Source organism: Alosa pseudoharengus, unplaced genomic scaffold (assembly GCF_046254945.1).
Source record: "Alosa pseudoharengus isolate Yale_2024_CS ecotype anadromous, Long Island Sound unplaced genomic scaffold, YU_APseudo_1.1 YU_APseudo_1.1_scf_19, whole genome shotgun sequence".
Taxonomy (NCBI): Eukaryota; Metazoa; Chordata; class Actinopteri; order Clupeiformes; family Clupeidae; genus Alosa; species Alosa pseudoharengus.
In genome coordinates this window covers 15,891,808-15,914,106 of record NW_027468657.1, presented here as the reverse complement: position 1 = coordinate 15,914,106, position 22,299 = coordinate 15,891,808, and the positions used below count along the sequence as shown (strand labels likewise).

Here is a 22,299-nt window from a genome sequence, read left to right as displayed (position 1 = left end):
ACATGTATTGGCCCTCCTAAGCTGACTAAAACCAGGTATATAAAAAAAAATCATCTTTTTGCGATTTATCTTAATCTCACAATGACAGCAATGAGAAAAATCCAACATTAAAGGGAAGCAAGGAATGAGAAAAAGGAATATCTCATAAATATATTTAACAAAAACTAAAAGTGCCACATTTATTGGTATCCCCCAGAAAATCGTATAAACAAAATGCAACACAAGCTTTTTTCCATTTATATTTAACCCTTACGACCCTTAAAAAAATAACTATGAATCTATGGTATTTTGGGACAAAATATTAGTAATCTTGTAGGAATACCATAGTATTTTTGGAACATACTATAGAAGTAGGCCTACTATACGATTGTAGAATAGGAACTCTGTAGATGGTAAGGATATTATGGAGGTATTATACTACCATATAACTACTAAATCTTATAGTATTACTGGAGTTCTTTTTCGTAAGGGAAGTGAGGACCTAGGAATCTGGACCACCCAGTTTGAGAAAATGCTAAGAAGTGCTCTAGGGGTTGGGTTTTGAGAAGGGGGCGGGAACATTCACTTAAGCTTAAAGTCATGCACTACCTGCCTCAGACTGACCCATCTTTCAGTGTTAACATTAGTATAAAGGACACAACACACATTTTACAGTCTGCTTATCATGGACAGCTTCTTGCCCCAAAGCTACTCGACCTTGCAGCAAATATTATGTGAACTTGCTCTTCCCAAGACTAGAGACCGTACTCAAAACCCTAGAAAAGGTAAGAGCTCATTTATATGTACAGTATAAAACAAGGCATTGACAAATATAATTTGTAAATAGGCTAAAGATAGTGTATTAAAAGGACTGTTTATACAAACAATGGCTTACTTTGAGTCGTTTGCCGGTCATAGTTGGTTGACCGAGTCACTTAGCTGACAATACAAACTAAAACCAAACAAAATAGGCCTATATGACATATCAGAGTCAATCGTATCGATGTAACGTTTGCAGGATACTCAGCGGTTAGATGTCCATTTCCCTCCGGTAGCCTATGGGTCTCCGGTTCCAATTAATTTTTGGCAAATGAAACGTTTCCAGATTTTGCCATGTTTGCCAGGTTTACAAGGGAGGGAAACACTTCAATTGATGCCACACAACGTGTGTCTGGAGTTTCATTGCGCAAAACAGGGCTCTCAAATTTTGAGGACAGGCAAGAATGAGATCGATCCCCCCCCCCGGAGGGTTAAAGGGGTGGCTGGTCAGACGGGTTAGTTGCGAGAATGGGGGTGTTTCATTATTAATACTACAACTTTGTGTTGCTGTTATTAATATGCCTTCAGATGTTCAGATAGAGCCTTTTGGGGGCCCTATAATAAGCAGAATTTGATTTGGGGGCCCCCTATGAAGGTATATTGGGTGCAAAAGTGGCGAGCACATTTAACTGCAGATTTTGCATGTGCACACTAAAGTCATAAATGTGTAACAGTAAAGTTGAAGTTGTACGTATTTTTTTATATCTTGTTAACACAAAATAGGGGCTACGGGTTCACAAATCCTTTTTACAGGTACACAAATCCTATCTTGTGAGTCACAACTTTCAAGAGTCACGCACTCGACACTTTTGCTCCAATCGTTGCAGCGCAGTTGGTGCGAAACACATTTGCACATCCGTGTTTCATAATCTGAGAACATGCACAACATTCGTGCATTTGTAAACCCAAATGTGAACTAATGCATCCGAAGTTGTGCATCTGAGAAATATTTATCAAAATCTGCAGTTAAATGTGCTCGCCACTTTTGCACCCAATATACCTTCATAGCCCCCTCCCACAACGCGGAGTCACCTGTGCTTGGTGATTATTGACACAAATGTCACGCTATAATGTTACATTATACATTAATACAGTGAGGTTATGTATTAATACAGTGATGGATTATTAACTGTCTCCTTGGGTACATATGAATAAGGACCCTAGGGGACCCTATTTGTGCAAAAGTGGGTATAGACGGTCGGGGGGGTTCTGGGGGTACTCCCCCAGAAAATTCTGAATTTGGTAGATGTGATTTCCTGTATTCTGGTGCATTTTTGGGATGGTCAGCTGGAGAAGGGCAACACCCAAATTTGTTCAGATTCATAGCCTTTTGCTTTTTGACTTATAGAGGTAGTGACTTCACGCAACTACTTTGGCTTCAGGGCCCCTTTACCTCTTGGGCTCGGTAGACTCATTCAATAATCCATCCTATAATCCATCCTTGCTCACATGCCAAAAATATTTTGAGGCTCCTCTCTAGACTTCTGGCTCCCTAGGCTTGGTAAACCCCTCTATTAATATAGTTGTTATTTACACCAAACCAGTCACCTTTTAACCTTAGAGGGTACTAAAATCACAGATCAGCACCCCTGGACCCTAATAAGCCAATATGATCCACAATATTAATAATCAAAATAGTAATAATAACATTAATATCAATACAATATCAAATATCAATAGTAATAATTTAAAAAAAAAAATGAAAAAAAATGTCTGCAGGGAATGTGTCTGACCAATCATGGTGTGTGTGGGCCACCTGGACCAAAAATGCCAGGGCCGATTTTTTGTCCCAGTCCAGCCCTGTCTTAAGGGGAGCTGTCCACGTTAATAGTTCTGAAATATCCTCTAATTTGATGGTGATGTCAGGTGACTGCATGTCACAGCTACTGTTTAAACTTCGGATCTACACATAATTTCACAATTGTAATTATTATGACCGCTGCTAGTGAAGCTAGCGAAGCGGTCATATAGGGATTGTCAAAGTTTTTTTTTTTTTTTTTCCCGTCATCTACTTCCTGAATTTTTGGTCAACGATACCCGGGACACCGAACCACCGGAGTACATGGAATTTGGTGGGTATGTAGCCCCACTAGACTTTTACGGAAAAATTTTGTTTCGTCCCCGGGGGCCACTCCCCCCCCCGTGCTGGGCCCCCCGAACCGCAAAAAAAGCAGTTTTTCCTAAATAACTACCTGAACCGTGGCACTGAGGATGAAGAATCTTTTATGGTATGTTGGTCTCAAGGGCCCACATCAATCTGGCCCATAATCACTCATTTGTGATTTGCACCCCCCCGGTAAAAAATGAAAATGCAATATTATTCTGCTTTAATCGCCCCTATCTTATATCTTATATATGTTCAGAAGTGCACCAAATTGTATGTGTATGATTGACCTGGCATTCTCTGGGGGTATGCCAAGTTTCGTAGAATTTCATCCATGGGGGGGTCTAAAAAAATTAGGTTATGTGTACATTTAGTGACTGTACACTCATTGGCCTGTAGATGGCGGTGCACACATATAAACATGCACACACACACAGGCACCCACATACTATCGGTATTAGAATGGCCGATACATAATTACAAATTCAGTAGGATTAAAAGAAAGCCAAAAAAACATTTTCATCATCATCATCATGGCTGCATTTCCAGTATTGGCGATAAGTAGTCGTTTGTCCACTAGATGGCGCATCATTGCAGTGAGACGTAATTATGTTGGAAGTTAAAAGTGGGTTGGGAAAACAATGGACGCTTCCTACAAGGACTGTATTTAAACTATAGTTTACCACAGAGAACGTCTAATAAGGATAGGATGATGTTCACATGAAATGTAATTCCCATTTCTTCTTGAAGCCGAAATAAATCTGAGGATGTTTATCGGACACGCTTGGTTTTTACTGCAGGTAGGCTACGTTAATCTTATAATATCAATAAGGACCTAGGTAATGTTACCGTTAGCGTTGGTTGAGTGATGGAGGCCAATTTGATTGATTGCATTTGTAGAAAACTATAAATGCGGTTATACCAAGCAAATTGATAGCAGCACTGTAATTGTATCTTTCGACTGTCATTTGTTGCACGTGCTACAAAAATCATTCTGTGCAATGGAAGATTTACCAACGTTACACCGGTCTGATACAGTTTTGCCTATACATGCGTGAGACTGAGACGCCTGTTTATTTAGTTTTAAGTGCGTGCAGGGTGTGAGAGGAGAATCGATGTGCTTTGATTCCAGCTTGGTAGTTGTAGTCTGTGAAATTAAAAAGCATGTGTGTGTGAAGTATCCAAACAATGACACACACCTTCATTTCATTATGGCTGCTTTAGCAACACACCTTAAGCTACTGTGTAGTGGGTCCCATTTAGAAGTGGCTACTTCATTCGCGCTTTCCTTGACTCATGGAGCTGCGTGAATTTTTTTACAACTTTTCGCCACGATATGGCAGTTTAAGTCCGCTTGATACTGTAAGGCGTAAGCCATTGGTTTGCAAAGGAGATTTTATTTGTGTCGCCAGCATAGCCTATTGACAATTTATGTTGTAAATAGGCCTACCTTATAAGCCTACCTGTAGCTTAGGGAAGCTAACAGCTTTCTATTAGGATCTAGTTTGTTAGTTACAGTTTTGTCATAACTCCCTGATGCATTTTTGCATTTAGAATAGCCAGAGCGTGGATATCTCAATCGGAAAATTAAACAATATCGGGTGCCTATGGACTAGGCTGGGTGAACCCAGCCTGATCTGCCTGCTATTTATTTTTTGATTTCTTAAAAGATTGAGCTTGGTCTGGTGAAAGCCAGACTAGCCATGGACCTCAGTTACACAATGCAAGGGAACATGAATCAGCCTATATTTGCACGAACAATAATGGACAACAGCTCTTCAACTTTGGCCCGTTAAAATGTGTATGAACAGTCTAGCGACGCATTTCATCAAGGCCCATTTGGACATGTCAGTTATTTGCACCACTGGTTAGATGTAAAACAGCATTTCGTTTCAGACTACTGTTACTTAATTTGTGCATTAACAATAACGTTTCAGACTACTATTACTTAATTTGTGCATTGACAATAAAGTATTACATGAACTAAAGATGACTAAAATCTTATGTAGAAGAAGAAACATTCACAAAAAATCCATCCATCCAAAAATGACCTTTGTTTTTGATAGCTGTTGAAAACGGCATGGAACTGGCAGAGATGTTTTTGTTTATAAATAAATAAATAAATAAATAACATTATGCTGATACCTTTTGCTTTTCCCAAATACAATGTAGCCTACAGGTGTAAGCAGGGTAGGAATTTCACGGCGGCCACGACGGCCATGGCTGTCGTAGCCCCTTGCGTTGGCCGTGAGGCCCCTTTGAAAATCAGAGGTTTACAGGCCACGGTGGCCTTGGTGCCCCCTTCTTTCACTATTCTGCTTTGCGTCCTACTAATAGCGATTTTTATTTAGCCTGTGGCCTGTCAAAATAATCTTAGCATTCACAGCGCAAATTAATTTAGTATTTTACGCAGTGGAGAAAGTGACAGCGCAAGAAAGAAAGTGCGTCCAAATTCACCCATTCTCAGTTGAATTACTCGCGAAGTAGCCTATGCATCACACAGACATCACCAGTATCACATGAAAGAGCTTTTTCTCAGCTTTTAAACGATGTTAGCCGATAATTGCTGTGTTGAACGGTTCGCGAGAAAAGTAAATATAATTCAATTTAACCATACATTCTACTGAAGGTTATGCGTCAATGATCTCCGATTCTCTGTGGAATACTTCACGAACCCTTCTTTTAACACATGACAAACCATAGCAAACAGCAGACTTTACCGAACACAAAGGTGTAAAGCAGTCCCCTGTACAGTTACCCGTTCCAGAGTAATCCAATTTTGAATTTGCAGTAAATTTCGACATGCATGGATGTCTCCAAATTTGTGCTTTAAGTTTTACAATGTGTTTAAATTGTTCCACATGATTTCATAACGGGCCAAATACAAAATAAATGTTACAAATATCGCCTAGATATTAGTAAATCAGAGGACAGCTGACTAAGAGTTTGTGAAAGTAGTGATCACAAAATGCTAAGCATGCATCTAGGCTATTTGAGTTTCTTAAAGCTGAGCTGTGCTTTTCTGTTCAATACATGATTTCATAGCAGGCCAAATATAAAATAAATGTTAGGCATTTATTTTATGTTTTATTATTATTATTTTATTATATTTTTATTATTATTATTTTATTATATTTATTAAATGTTGCCTAGATATCTGTAATTATTAGATGATCAGATGATTTACAGTTCTATGTAATATGCCATGTTTCATGTTTTTGTAATGTTTCATAGGCTACAGTGATGCAGGTCTACTGCAGTGAATGGGCTAAATACAACTTTGATCATTTTTATAGCCTACTGTATAGTTAACTTTGGCCTTGGTGCCCTGACATGTGGCCTTTGTGCCCCCCACCAAATATACCCAACTGAAGGCCAAGTGGCCTTGCCCCCAGAATGGTGAAATTCCAAGCCTGGGTGTAAGTGACCTTTCATCAATCCAGTTGCAATGGATGAACTGTGATGAACTGCCCTACTTGTGATTGTTTAGAGATTTTAAAGGTTTTATAACAATGCTACATCTTCTTTGGCAGTGGTGGGTAGAGTACTGAAAATCTATACTCAAGTACAAGTATATTTACTTCCTTCAAAATCTACTTGAGTAAAAGTAAATATTCCAATTGGACAAACCTACTCGAGTAAAAGTAAAAAAGTACTTCTTTATGAAACTACTCAAATTTCAAGTTACTTTTCATTTTTGTATTGATGTGCTTGGATCAGTGAAAAAGACATAACAGGCCCTATTTTGGTGATCTAAAACACATGGTCACTTGCGGATATAGCTTAAATACATTTAGGGGTTTGTCCAGTCCACAGTCCAGTGGTTTTGTTATCAAACGTCAGGCGCCTGGTGCAAAAACCAGGCACCTGGTGCTTAAACCAATCAAAATGACACCTGTCATTCCCTTTAGAAGCAAGCACTGCAACTTCAAACAGCGCATCTGTATTTTGATAGTCAGTGGCGCATTTGAAGGAATCAAATTGAAACACAACTACCAAAGGAGGGAGAGAGAGAGAGAGAGAGAGAGAGGAAGAATGGTAGAGGGAGATGATAGCTGGAACAAGTTACCAACTATTACATTTTGGTTAAGCAATCTACAAAATCCCATTCAATAATTGCTGCATATAATCAGTTGTCAACCCTTCCTGAAGCATACATTCTACTAGTTATACCATGCAGGGTCTCCAACCTTTTTGGGATTGAGGGCTATCTGAAGGATCCAAAATCATAGGGCTACTCATTTGAGACAAACAGACCCTCACTTCTTTTTTGCAAGGGTGATCCTCCTAAATAATAGACCTATGTGATTTTTACATTTAAGATCAATATTATGTAGGCCTATGAGCCTTTATATATTAAGCAACTGTATTTTTATCTGATTCTTCAATACATCAATATCAATATGCAACACTGACCGTTTTTGTTCAGTTAGTTCAATTCAAAGTTTCCATGAGGAATCTGATCTAATTTTTTAAACGAAAAAAGCCATATTTAATGCAATTAATAATGTAGATTACAAATAGCATTCCCACAAGATTTTCAACGCTATTGCTACACCAGTAGGCTACGGAGGAGAAAGGGCCCGTGACCTAAAGCAATTGTTTTACAGTCCTTGAACAATCATGCACGAACCGTACGGACACGGAATAGCGACAGAACTTTTGCAGAGATATGCTTGCATTGGCTACACCAGATGAGCAAGCTAATATAGCCAATATTACAGATGTATGGTCTACAATTAAATATCTATTTAAAAATACACAATGGAGGATGTTTTAGAGCGTGATCTGCAGGCGACTTGTTGGCTATTTTTAGAAAGTGCGCTGTGGGCGCCGTAAAGGCATCCCGCAGGCTACATGGTGCCCGCGGGCACCGTTTTTGGAGACCCCTGAGTTATGTCAAGAAATAGCCTTTGTTTCAGTCGAACACAGCTAGGACTAGCTCGCTAAGTAGCACTACGAGAACCACTGATAGAAAACAATGCAATTTACCTCAACATTTTGAAGGCTGATATTGTTATGCTTAGGCTGACACATTCCTTTCATTACGGTTGTCTCCCTTCCTTCGCATGGGACGGAACAGTGTTGCAGATGTGGTCAGACGTTGACCATGGGAGTGGGGGCTGCTTTTGGTAGTAGGCTACTAACGTTCATCTCTGCATCCATGGCGTTTCTAGTCCTCAGTACCAACTTAACGGCCGACTCGTCTCCTCTGCTGTGTAATCGCAACAATGTTGCAACCTAGGGAGGGCACGTCGCTAACGTGTATGCTTGTATTCCAGTCAACAAAGATATGTGTAGCCTACTTCTATCGAAATACTCATTTTAATGAAGGCCCAATGGGAAATGTAATTGAGTAAAGAGTACAATTCTAGTTCAAATATTTACTCGAGTAAGAGTAAAATTACAGCCTTAAAAAAGGAATGTGGAAAGTATTCGTTACCCGAAAAAAGTACTTTTTTATTCATTTGCGTTACTTGTAACGCGTTACTACCCACCACTGTTCTTTGGCTATTCTACAATCTATTCACCTTTTCAGCACCAGTAGGCTACTTTCTATGCAGCCGCACACACACACTCAGGCATGCCAAACAAGCATACACAAAAGTTTCAAGAGTGGGGGATGGAGTAAAATATGGAGACAAATTGAAGTGTGATTTATTTTCGCAGAACGGATGTACAGGACTGAGCGGCGGTCATATTTTGTACCGCTATGCGGTACATCTAGTTTAAGATTAGATTGTTGCGCCGTTTTTATGTTTGTTGGAAGATAAATATACATATTAGGCTTAGGCTACTCGGTACATCATGCCAGTTTTTTGCTACTTGTGAGAGTCCTACTGTGTGTGCTGCCTGTGCAATAATGTTTCGGGGTGTCACTTAAGAAGACGTTTAAAGGTCGAGTAAGAAAGCAGCAACATTTCCGGAAAGGTACTGGCTTGATGAAATTCATTCTGGACTCTCTATCCGACCACATAAAGACCTCGGGATACTTCGGTTTGGCTTTAGGGACCCTCTACTCACTACCACGTAAGTGTAATGTTGTTTGGAACTGTAGAAGAGGTATAAAAATAGCGTTTTGTAGCGGTGAAATGACATGCCCTGGTCACTTCCAGGCTAACGAGTTTTGACTAAAAACGGTAAAATCGAACTTTCTCAAAACACATCCGAATGACATGATTTTGATGTCAACTCAACGTATGTACTCCCAATCATCCATAAATTGATCTAAAGTGCATTTTACTCCGGATAATTCCTTTAAATAACATATAGGCTTAGATTTTGACGCAGCACAGACTAAACCACATGTTCCTTCTCTGCTTTTACCTCATATGCCTAATAAAACATAGCCTACACTTACACAAGATAATGACAAACTATTCTGGCAACGTCTCGTTTCATAACTTAATTATTTGTCCGCTTTTAATCACATTGTTATGACTATTAAATGTATGCTATTTTGCACGCTAAAATCTGATTCATCACAAGGAAATACAATAAAAAATGGGAACGTAGTTGGATAATTGTACGTAGAATAGGAAGAATGGGAACGTAGTTGGATAGTTGTATTCCCCTGTATGTCCTGTTGGTGACCTCAGTGAGAAGTACCTGTTAAGACACTCTTAGCCAGTATTTATTTAGTTTTTATTTTGATCCGTACTATATATCAATAACCTTAGATCAAGACCAACTAGTATGATTTACCAAGAATAAATCACCTATTCAGTGTAAGTAAGAAATTGTTGAATAAAGACATAATAAATGTGTAATGACAGTTAATACAGATCTTATTGAGCACCAATAAATACAGACGTTACTTATGTATTAATGGTTAATATCGTGTTCCCTAAACTAAAGTGTTAAATGCTTTTTCAGTTAATGCAATACACATGACATAACCTCACATTGGATGTATTATATGAAGTGTATTCTTTTTCTTTTTGCAGATGTTGGCAGGTGTGATGTAATAATCTGTGTCATGGCATCTCCTGATAAATACCTCTCACTTTTGCTGGCTGGTGGCAAGAAATGCCCAGGTAATTGACAATCTACCTTAATTGCAGAAATAATGACCACATAAAGGGTATCATTTCATGAATGCCTCATTTCCAATTGCATGATATTCCAACAGAATATCATGCAATTTCACTGGGGTAGATTTCTATTGTCTCTACTAGTGATGGTATCAGATTGGTATCGGTCAGGGATGGGCAGAAATACATTAACCCTGATCTTAAGTCTATCAAAATAAACCACAAAATACAGTAGCCACACCATGTATCAAAATAAAGTAGGCCTACTGTATTTTAAAAATAAAAAGGAGCATCGGCCGCGGTTCAATGATACCGTTTAATTGTGCCAGAAATTATCCGCGGACCAGTAATCGCCTCGTCGAGGAGGCCCTTACCCTGCAGATCATAGACAGAGAATGCATAAACCTACTGTATGCTTTGGGTAAAGAACACTTTGCATGTCCAATGTACACGGAGAATGACAGTGTCTTGGAGCAGCCGTACCCCCCGCAACTCCACTTCCAATGTCACTGATTCTGACAGATATACGCCCGACACTTCTGCTTTTTATCTGGTGGTGATGGAGTTGACCGGACATCTGAGGCTTCAGACGTTACCAATTTATCATCATCCATCGCGTCTGGCCTCTGAAAAAACGTTTAAGGCTAGTCTGCCTGCCTGGGCCTGGCCATGTTTGAACCGCCTCTCATTTGTTCGTTGTTTAACATGGACGCTTCCTATTTGAAATGCAGCATAGGTTATGCGTGTTGTTTAATAACTTTCAAACGGTAGAGCCTGTTCATTTAAAAACATAGCCAAAGGACGTATAATATAGGCTTAGGCCTACATATTAAGGCTTATTCTCAAATTCAGATTGCGTTAGGGGACGGGATTATTAGCCAATTTCAATCGGACAATTTGACCGGAGAGATTTAATTTTGTCGGACATTTCATTTTTTTTCCGGCCAATGTCCGGTAATTACCGGACAACGGAAACCCTGGTGGACAGTGTTTGAGAGCAACAGCTTTTCTCTGCCTTTTTATGCCATAAATCTGCAAACTGTACGTTAGGTGATACATGGGGCAACTTTTTGAACAATGTTGCACATAACTGGTTGCATGTACAGGAATGTAGAGGCTACATTCATTGTATTGCACTTTTATGATGTAATCAGATCACCAAAACTATTGGTTTTACCAAAAATATTTGGCAGCATTTTTAAACAAAATTACACACCAAGTATTTTGATACAAACATGTTATCTGGATTACACGTATCACAGATTACACGCCCAGATTACAATAAAAAAATGTGTAATCAGATTATAGTTACATTGTTGGGGATTATTTGATTACATTTTATCTTGCAAACGTTGCAACTTTTTTATGATAGCCTAACTAATGTTTTAATTTGACAAGCAGTCCATTCGTTTGTCCACTAGATGTCACTATCATCCAATTGCCTGTGTAGTTTCTTGACGAAAAAGGTTCAAATCAAAACCTAAGATGGAGGAGCCGTTGACGCTGACCGATAGACCGGTTCCAGTCCGGAAAACTGCATTCAGCACTTTGCAATATCACATCTTAATTAAAGACTGTGGAAAATAAGAATGTGTTTGTTGTGTGCAAGTTGTGTAAAAAGTAAAGTAATCAGATTATGTTACATGTTTTGGGTAATCCTATTGATTACGTTACTGATTACAAAAATTGCCATGTAATCTGTCGTCAGTAATGGATTACATTTCAAAGTAATCTGACCCAACCCTGGATATAAAATACACAGTCATTTTCTTCAACCCAATAAAATACAAATGACAAAATACTATTTTGTATTTGAAATACGTATTTGAAATACTGTCCATCCCCGGTATCGGTATCGCCAGATATTCAAAGTTATATCAGGAATGAAAAATATCTTTTGTTGCTTTTGTTCTCAGGTCGAATGTTGCTCTGTCTGTGCCCCTCCTGGGTGTGCAGATCCCCCTCCAACACCCAATCAGGCCTGTTCTCCCTGTTTATCCTGAAGGCTGTTACCTTTGAGGCTGGGGGCTATACTTACCTGGACACCTTCGGTTCTCCCTGTCGTGTCATGTACCTCCTAGAAGATGGCTCAATGGGCCCCTCTGAGGGGGAGGGGCTGGACTGCCTGACCTGCAGCTCTCCCCAACTCAATACACTCACTGAGGATGTTCTGTTGAACTACCAGCTCTTGGGGGGGAAGGGGGTCCCTCTCCCTCCTATGCTGGCCCTCTCCTATCGCCCTCCAGAGGGGTTAGTCTCCTCTCACCCTTCCCTCATGCTCCACCCTACACAAGAAAAGGAAGATCTACAGGAATCTATGGAGAAGGTCATCAGTGACTTTCTTCAGCAGCCCGAGGTACAAGGTTCTGACAAAGTAAGTTCCCTTTATCAAGATCGGTAAGTAATGCCATTGCTGTGTAATGAAGTGATACTTATGTAACACGTCAATTTATTTTTGTAGGCCGTAGCCATAAAGTCAATATTGTATGTGCCCCATATACAAATTCATGAACAGATTTGTGATATGTTTATGTACGTTTTCTTTTTACAATAGCGTTTAATAGTATTAGTCCTGTTCTTCCCCTTTTCGTATTATTCTATCTAATGGCATTGATTAGAGATTAATAATTACAAATGTCACTATAATGATATGAACAAAAAATGTGCTAAGAAGAATAAGTCCAGATATTAAGGCAAAGCTTAACAAGGTGTGTTTTGTTTTTATTTAGAAACGTAGGCGTTGATAGTATATTTTTACTACCATATTTCTCTTGAGACTTAATCAGGACGATGCAATATCAGGATCCAGGATTTATTCTTTTCAATGAGGGCCAGTGGCCCTCAAGGGAGAGAGGTACATGTTTGTTTCACCCCATCATGGATTCCACCAGATGTTCTCAGTATTTCTCTAACTTCTCTGACTAACAGAGACCATATTTAAAGTTACACACAAAGAGAGGGAGTGACCTACTGGTATGAATATGCAAGGTAAAGGTGTGGTGTATGGGGGATGTGGCCTTTTGGGTGACATCTGGCCAGCTTCTATTGTCTTTTAATTAAAACTACCCCCTTTCCTGGGAAGTCCTTCAGAGGCTTGGACACATGCGGTTCTACAAACATCAACATTTCACACCTGGTGATAGGCAAGGGGCTATAGACAGGCTTTCACTGAATTCAAGGATAAACAAAGGATGCTTGCATACAGACCAAAGACACACACACAGGGTACACATGGGTACAAAATCACAAATGACCATAAGAACTACACAGTATTCAAGTCATAAAGACTTGAATCATTAAACCATTGACATAAAATATGAATACAGAATTATTTCCTTCAATTCCCCCTTTTCAAGTCCTTAAAGACTTGAACATCTAAACTTGCTTACATAAATTATGAATCAGCTTATTAACAACAGAGGACTTTTAGGGTGTGGAAGAAAGTTACAGATAAAAATAACAACAGTAAAGACTGACATCATCTATCATAGAAACAGCTAAGAAAATGCAACCAAAGCCAGTTTCCATTCTTCATGTGGTGCACAATGTTTAGTATGTGTATGTGTGTGCAAAATGTGCTTAGGGCGGCGCTTGGCTCTATTAATAGGGGGCGTTCCCCCACACCCTGTGTTCCTCTTCTTTTTCTTCAATGTTTCCTTCTCCAGTTAAAGTATACCAACAAAATAAAAATTCTCTAGTCTGAAGGTCAGGGTCGACTACCTGGAACCTTCGGATCCTTGCTGTTTTTGGGGGTTATTCTGCCCACAGCAGGTCCACTATTCTAAATTGCTTTCTCGTGATGTTCTGACCAAGGTCCTTTTGTGGGATGGTACACCAGACTTCCAAATGCATAGCGGCTCTCCCAAGGACACTGTGAAGTCTGCTGGGGTCTCCAGGGGTGGTGTTGGTTGCGGTCCCCCTTTTGATAAGTTGTGTCTCATCACACTTCTGAAGCCAGCGGGGGAAGTGAGATATGCGTCGTTAGGATGTTTCTGGGTCTGCGACTTCAGAGTCTGTAAACAGATCTTGCAAATACATGTAGCTTTGGAGCAAAAGGTTTTAGCTGTTATTCCAGTACTAATAAGGAAATGATTATTCAGTGGAGTTCAACATTTTTCAAAGATGACGTCAGCTGCAGTCAGGTCTGTCTTGACCTCTCAGTTATACCTCCAAACACGCAAACAATATAGTACATGAACTTTGAGGCTTGTGATGCCTCAGAACAGAATTCCTAGTAATAATGTAAACATTTCTTATGACAGTGGTAACAAAACATCTCTGTACATCTGTACAGCCTAGGTGCTTTAAAGCAACAGAAACTTACAGAGTCAAGCAGTGTCTTACAGAGTCAAGCAGTGTCTTGCAGTTTCACACGTCAACAAAAGTATGCTAATGTTTTCAGTTTCTCAATTGGAGACAGTCACACCTACAGTATGGGTCTTTTAACATAGCAGGGCTATTTACCTCCAAACAGTTATTACACATTTGCATCGGATCAACAGCAAAAGAAAAATCCACAGACTCATGTGGGTAGGGTATCCCTTTCTTTAAAGAGATTTTGCATTAGAAGTGAGGGTCAGTAAAACAAAACATTAGGCATTTAAAACAAAATGACAATTTGAGCAATAAAACCAGTAAACTTAGAGAAGAAAGTATTTCAAGTCAATACCATCTATCTCCCCCTTTTTATAGTTTCTTAACTATAACCAAATAAAAGTAATTTCAAACATAAAGAAACTCAAGTTGTGGGTATGAATCCATTCAATTGAACATTTGCCCACATCAAACAAGGCGTAAACATGTAGCAAACATTTCCCATTGGCATACAAGCAAAAATAAAAATCTCTCTTAACATGTTAAACCCCAAAAGGGGTCCGTCAAAAGATAAATTAAATGAAAGAAAAAAAAATGGTTGAAATCTACAATGGTATCCCATTAACACTCCTCATAGGTTCATATCTCCCCAGTGAAGTTCCTTTGTGTCCATGGGGGAGAAGCTGGGGGGTTGGTTATAGAATACAGTGATGCTAAAAACAAAGGCAGTGAGATAAGATAGCAAACAGTGGCGCAAAAAGTGGGTATGCGCTATATGCGGCGCAGCTCTATGGGGGCGCCAAAGCGATGGTAAAAAAATAAAATAATATATTTGGTATTTTCTATATGTAGCTACTGCTGTCCGTTTCTAAATCATTTCAACATTTTCTCAATGTTCTATAACATTTTAGATGACTAACAGGCTAGAGTAGGCGCCCTATCTCATAAGATTCCATCATAGAATTTTGACATAGAAGAGGGAGTGGGGGCGCCGTGACTGCAGGCGAGCAGATAGGCCTACGAGTAGTGAGTTGCCGTCTATGGAAAAAGATGGATACAGTAAAAAAAAAAGCTGTTGACGACTAAAAATAGAAAAAGAAAGAGGGAAAAGGCATGTCAAGGGATGCAACAGCAGTTAAATAAGTGGACGGTGAAAGGCAACAGGTAGGATTTAAAGTGATGACGTCTGTACTTGGAGGCTTGCAAATAACAGACTAACTAGCGTTTGTTAAGCATAATGCCGATTGAAACATAGCCGATTCCATTCAGATAGCTGCAGTGGCGCAAAAAGTGGGTATGCGCTATATGCGACGCATAGGGGCGCAGCTCAATGGGGGCGCCAAAGCGATGGTAAAAAAATAAAATAATATATTTGGTATTTTCTATATGTAGCTACTGCTGTCCGTTTCTGAATCATTTCAACATTTTCTCAATGTTCTATAACATTTTAGAGCAGTGTTTCTCAAAGTGTGGTCCGCAAGCTATCCCAAGTGGTCCGCGAGCAGACATGATAAAATATAATATCTTGCAAGGTTGAACCAACTTGTATGTAAATCCAAACAGTTCTGCAACATGCCAATTAAGCTACGCCAGTTTAAATCATATGAATCCTCTGACACAAAAAGGAAGGTGAGGAGGCCTATTGTGTAATATACTGTTGAAGTAGGTTTACTCTTTCTTTTAGCTAGTGGTCCGTGAGGTTTTTTTTTTTTTGGTTAAGTGGTCCTTGGTCTGAAAAAGTTTGAGAAACACTGTTAGAGGACTAACAGGCTAGAGTAGGCGCCCTATCTCATAAGATTCCATCATAGAATTTTGACATAGAATAGGGAGTGGGGGCGCCGTGAGCGCTGGGCGAGCAGATAGGCCTACGAGTAGTGTTGCCGTCTATGGAAAAAGATGGATACAGCAAAAAAAGCTGTTGACGACTAAAAATAGAAAAAGAAAGAGGGAAAATGAGATGGCATGTCAAGGGATGCAACAGCAGTTAAATAAGTGGACGGTGAAAGGCAACAGGTAGGATTTAAAGTGATGACGTATGTACTTGGAGGCTTGCAAATATGAATGTTTTAACAGACTAACTAGCGTTTGTTAAGCATAATGCCGATTGAAACATAGCCTATTCCATTCAGATAGCTAGGTGGCTACCATGCTCATACTGCACTTTTAATGGCCAACTGCAAACAGAAATGTCATGCTAGCAGCAACTCATTACATGTTTCTATATCCTAACAATGAAGGCTCCTTGTAATAACTTAATATTGTGTTGTCAATGTGGTGCAAACAAACAACGCTAGAGTGCCTATCAGCCTTATCCATTGTGAGCAATAGCTGGCAAAAGGATGTTATGAGAACCGTTTAGACTCTCTTAAAGTGGCAATGCACCATTTATCAATACTTATCAAGTGTAGCATCAAGTTAAACATCAAATTGGCAGCATTTCTTTAAAAACATATTCAATAGACACTAATGCACAGTAATAGTGTAAATTAATTGGCCTTTTGTTTTGCTTTAGTTGTTTGTGTTTTTTTTTTTGTTTTTGTTTTTTTTTGGGGGGGGGGCGCCAATATTGTTGCTGCATACCCCTCAAAAATGGGTAGTTGCGCCCCTGGATAGCTGGATGGCTACCATGCTCATACTGCACTTTTAATGGCCAACTGCAAACAGAAATGTCATGCTAGCAGCGACTCATTACATGTTTCCATATCCTAACAATGAAGGCTCCTTGTAATAACGTAATAGTGTGTTGTCTATGTGGTGCAAACAAACAAGGCTAGAGTGCCTATCAGCCTTATCCATTGTGAACAATAGCTGGCAAAAGGACGTTATGAGAACCGTTTAGACTCTCTTAAAGTGGCAATGCACCATTTATCAAAATTATTGGCCTTTTGTTTTGTTTAGTTGTTTGTGTTTTTTTTTTTTTTGTTTTTTTTTGGGGGGGGGGGCGCCAATATTGTTGTTGCATACCCCTCAAAAATGGGTAGCTGCGCCCCTGATAGCAAAAGGTGTGAAAACTTTTGACCCAAGAAAACAAAGACAACATTTCAACATTCAACAGTTCAGATAATCCTGTTTCCTAAAACATTTTAAACAGCAATCCATTTCAGCTGGGAAATAAAAGTTACAGGAAAGGAAAAAAATACTTGATACATAAAATAAAGGTATTGAAGTCCTTGATCTTGATAAGATTATAAGCTTGCAACAATTCCTTACCCATACATTTCAAAACAGAAGGACTTGAAACAAAAAATGGAAACAAACACATATAAAGAAATAAACAAATTTCACACACAGGGCCGGCCCACACGCGCATTCATTCATACTGGACACACACAGACACACACAGCTCCATGGAGCTGGAGGACAACTTAAACGGGCTGCAAGAATATTTTCCTGCTTAAAAAAACGGAACAAAAGAAGTTTAAGGCATTTTCGTTATGTGCTCTCATGTTATCTCTAGACAAAGACATCGAGGCGCCTCTAGCGGCAGCTAGTTAGCTCAGGCGTACTTAAAAGAGGCCTAACCATGCTCTCTTGAGCTTATGCTGTTTGAGCTTATGCTGTTTGCACACTTGAAAAAGGTTATTAGCTTACGACATGAATACTGGTTTCATCATCCATCATAAGTCTCCATAATTTAGAAAGAAAAAAAAATTGCATTATCAATCCAATTTCAAAGTAGTTGTAACTTGAAGAACACAGTATCATATCCACTCCAATGTCTTTACTTTAAACGGTGGAAAGCGTCATTCGACGCCCCAACTATTACATTACGCTTTTAGTTCAACATCTTTATAGGCTACTTCAAACTGTGATCTTAGTTACACAATCTAAAGATGGTTTCATACATCTGTTATGACCAGCAACACTCTTATGCAATTTCATTTTCAGGTGAGAGTCTAGGCAAGCAGTCCCCCAATGTAGCCGTAAAAATGGGGACTGGCCAAGAACCCCGGCTACCCCTGAAAAGCTTAGCAGCTAATCCGAAAAGCTCCAGATTGTGTCCACAGGACCGAATATGTTTCTGTCTAAAACATATATGGCTATTTCCAGAACTATTGTTCTAACGCCAGTCTCATAGAGACGAAAGTATTCTCAGTGATACTTACGGGCCATTTACAGGAACAAAACAAGCTTGTTACTAAAGCCCAACAGAGCTCCCTACTGGAACCCGATAGTCTGACAAGAACTATATAGGACTTTTACTCCCCAATCTCACCACCAGAAAATATCAATTGCCTTACCTTAAGAGTGTGCCGTCAAAACACGATGTTGAAGATCTCTTTCAGCAAAACGTTGAATCCAATTTAAATCCACAGTTTTTATCTCACAGTTGGAACCTCCATAACTGATAGTATATTTTTACTACCATATTTCTCTTGAGACTTAATCAGGACGATGCAATATCAGGATCCAGGCTTTATTCTTTTCAATGAGGGCCAGTGGCCCTCAAGGGAGAGAGGTACATGTTTGGATCACCCCATCATGGATTCCACCAGATGTTCTCAGTATTTCTCTAACTTCTCTGACTAACAGAGACCATATTTAAAGTTACACACAAAGAGAGGGAGTGACCTACTGGTATGAATATGCAAGGTAAAGGTGTGGTGTATGAGGGATGTGGCCTTTTGGGTGACATCTGGCCAGCTTCTATTGTTTTTTAATTAAAACTACCCCCTTTCCTGGGAAGTCCTTCAGAGGCTTGGACACATGCGGTTCTACAAACATCAACATTTCACACCTGGTGATAGGCAAGGGGCTATAGACAGGCTTTCACTGAATTCAAGGATAAACAAAGGATGCTTGCATACAGACCAAAGACACACACACAGGGTACACATGGGTACAAAATCACAAATGACCATAAGAACTACACAGTATTCAAGTCATAAAGACTTGAATCATTAAACCATTCATATAAAATATTAATACAGAATTATTTCCTTCAGCGTGCAACAATTGCATGCTTGCTCTGCTTCTTCAAAACATTAGAGGGATTATCAATAAAAAAAAAATCTTGCATGAAGTTCAGGAATGGACAACTAATACATAGCACACACTGCATGCATGAAAACATTTACTGTCATGGGACATGGACATGACCATGGTTAGATCCTCATTTCCTGTATGATTACAGCCTTGCCCCCTTCTTTATTATAACTAATCCACACACACACACACACACATACACATTTACAGTTGTGTTTGATGGTATTTCTAAAGAAAAAAACCCAACAATATCTACCAGATAATACCAGTCTATGAGGTTCACAGAGACACAAGCTGTCCTATCAGTCGCTCATCATCTCTGTTATGAACATTAGGCAGGGTTCTCAATGGGCATGAGACAGCACATTTCAACCAGTTCACACCCTCACATACCACACCTTGTATTTCTCACACAGAAAAACACAGTGTCTAAGCACTCACCAGCCGATCAAAAAATAAATAGCCACCCAACAGCCAATCAAAAAATAGCATTTATTGTATCCAGGTAAAATTCCAAAATAGGTGATCCCACTCCCTGCAACCACATTATGCCTACATCCATGCAAAAACACACAGAGTGCTGTCATGTTGAAAGTGAAAGAGCCAGATTGGATGACCTCTTAATTTTGTTAATTTTGATTTTATATTTTCTGAACAAAATTACTCACCAAAATGATAATGAGAACAGACTGATGTGGAAGAATATAGCCAAATTTGTGCTATTCTCGCCGCAAAAATAAATCACGCTTGTCAATTTGTCTCTGTTTAGTACCTGTTGGTAATTGATCGCCCCCTACCAATGAACGGGTTATACATGGAAAAGTAGGCTTCTATCGAAATGTAGAAACGTGTAGTTCAGCAAGTGTTTTGACTCAGTAAACAACCTAACCTGCATACTAGTGTTGCGCGGGTCAACCCGTTACCCGCGGTCACCCACGGGTCAGGCGGGTGCGGGTAAGCTTCATCAGAAAATATCGCGGGTGCGGGCGGGGCGGGTCAAAAAGATAGATAGATAGATACTTTATTGATCCCCAGGGGAAATTCAAGAAAAAATCAACAAAAAAAAATCAAAGCAAAGCACTTTTTCTCACAAAGTTCTCACTTAGTTATTAGTAATCTATGCTACAGAACATTAAGTGCAACAAACCTCCTCCTGCATAAAACAGGTTAAGATATGATTAGCCTACAAAACCTTAAGGATACTCACGTAACCCCCGGTTCTCTGATAGCATGAGTGAGGTATCTCACTATGGGACACGCCCCCCTCGTGGGTTCCCCAGAAGCCATATTTCCTCCTTCCTCCTCCCTTATATTCTACGGCGCAACGTCATTGCTTCAGTCTAGCTAACCAACCTCTTCTCGCCACCAGCAAGGAGGGTGGTCTGGTGAGATACCTCACTCATGCTATCAGAGAACCGGGGTTACGTGAGTAACCTTAAGTTCTCTTTCAAGCATTCATTTGGCATCTCACTATGGGATATCGTGAATCCCGGATTGCCAGACAAGCTTGCGATCCCCAACAACATCAGTGCGCCCCCGGCGTCCCAGTGCCTAACACTGAATGTGCCAAAGTCGGGGCCGTGACATCAAGTCTGTAAAACCTGACAAACGTTTTAGGGTTTGCCCAACACGCTGCCAAGCATACATCCTCTATGGGGAAGCCCTGAAATAAAGCCCATGATGTCGACATTCCTCAGGTGGAATGAGCTCGTAAACCGACTGGGGGTTGTAACCCCTTAGTCATATAGGCCAGGGGCAATAGCCGCCACAATCCATTGTGATAGACGCTGCTTAGTGAGCGGTCTACCCAGATGTGACCTTGCACAAGACACAAACTGCTGTTCCATTTTTCTTAACTCCGCTGTTTTGTCCACGTATGCGTGCAACGCTCTGACCGGACAGAGCGCATTCAGCCGATCCTGCTCCGGGGAGGTGAAAGGTGGTGGGTTAAAAGCAAAATAGACACGTGCAATCGGCCGGCACGACAGTGACGGATTGAAAACCTTCGGAATGAATGCTGGGTTGGGTTTTAATACAACCCTCGAGTCACCCGGGAAAAATTGCATACAGGCTGTATTCACAGATAGGGCATGAATATCGCTTACGCGTTTAGCCGTAGCCAAAGCCACCAACAAAGCTGTCTTGAGTGAGAGCACTTTAAGATCCAACTGTTGTAATGTCTCAAAGGGAGGGCGAGACAGAACATCTAAAACCATCGGCAGATCCCATGAAGGGGCCAGTGGTTTAGAAACCAGGCAGAGGCGTCGAGCCCCTTTTATAAATTGTCGTATGAGAGAGTGCTGGCCCGCTGTTTTGTCCCCAAAGCCTACATGACAGGCCGAAATGGCAGCCAGGTAAACTTTGACAGTGGAGAAGGACTTGTTTTTATCCAGTAAGTCTTGCAGAAACGTAAGGATAACGTCCACAGAGCACTGGAAGGCTATCATCCCTGTTTTAATACACCAATCATTAAATACACGCCATTTGCTATCATACAACGTCCTAGTTGATGACGCCCTAGCGCTCTGAATGGTCGCTATGACATTGCAGGGCAGTCCTGCAGCTGTCAGATTCAGCCTTTCATGGGCCAAACCCAGAGGGCCAGGCGCTCTGGATGAGGGTGAAATATTTCCCCGTTCGCATGGGACAGTAGGTCCCTACGGGGGGGCAGCGGCCACGGTGGGGAGTGGAGTAACGGGATTATTTCTGCTAGCCAGGGTTTCCCTGGCCAGCGCGGGGCCACGAGAATGAGTGAGAGGCTCTGTTCCCGCACCCTGGCGAGCGTTGGAGTGATCAGTTCCAACGGAGGGAAGGCATAGAGCAGGACGTGTGGCCACTGGTGTGCCAACGCATCTATCCCTAACGGGGCTTTCTGATCGCGCAGGGAGAAAAACATCAGACATTGCGCATTATCCCCGGAAGGGTATTAAGTCCACTTTCGCCCGACCAGTTCGCAACCAGATTTGAGCCACCACATCGCTGTGGAGTTTCCAGTCTCCGTAGCGGGGGTTGCCCCTGGAAAATAAATCTGCACCCAAATTCAATACACCGGGGACATGCGTG

At 40.5% G+C, this 22,299-nt stretch overlaps 1 protein-coding gene across 1 annotated transcript in view; it reads left to right on the top strand.

Annotated features, from left to right (window-relative positions):
• The first annotated feature begins 614 nt into the window (after window positions 1-614).
• The window catches only part of LOC143132865 (carnosine synthase 1-like), a 35,608-nt gene continuing 13,923 nt past the window's right edge, over window positions 615-22,299 (top strand). Inside the window, exons 1-3 of the mRNA XM_076292688.1 lie at window positions 615-764; window positions 9,850-9,939; window positions 11,853-12,310. Coding sequence (XP_076148803.1) covers window positions 665-764; window positions 9,850-9,939; window positions 11,853-12,310 — 648 coding nt within the window. The 5' untranslated portion in view covers window positions 615-664. The remainder of the gene's footprint in view (window positions 765-9,849; window positions 9,940-11,852; window positions 12,311-22,299) is intronic.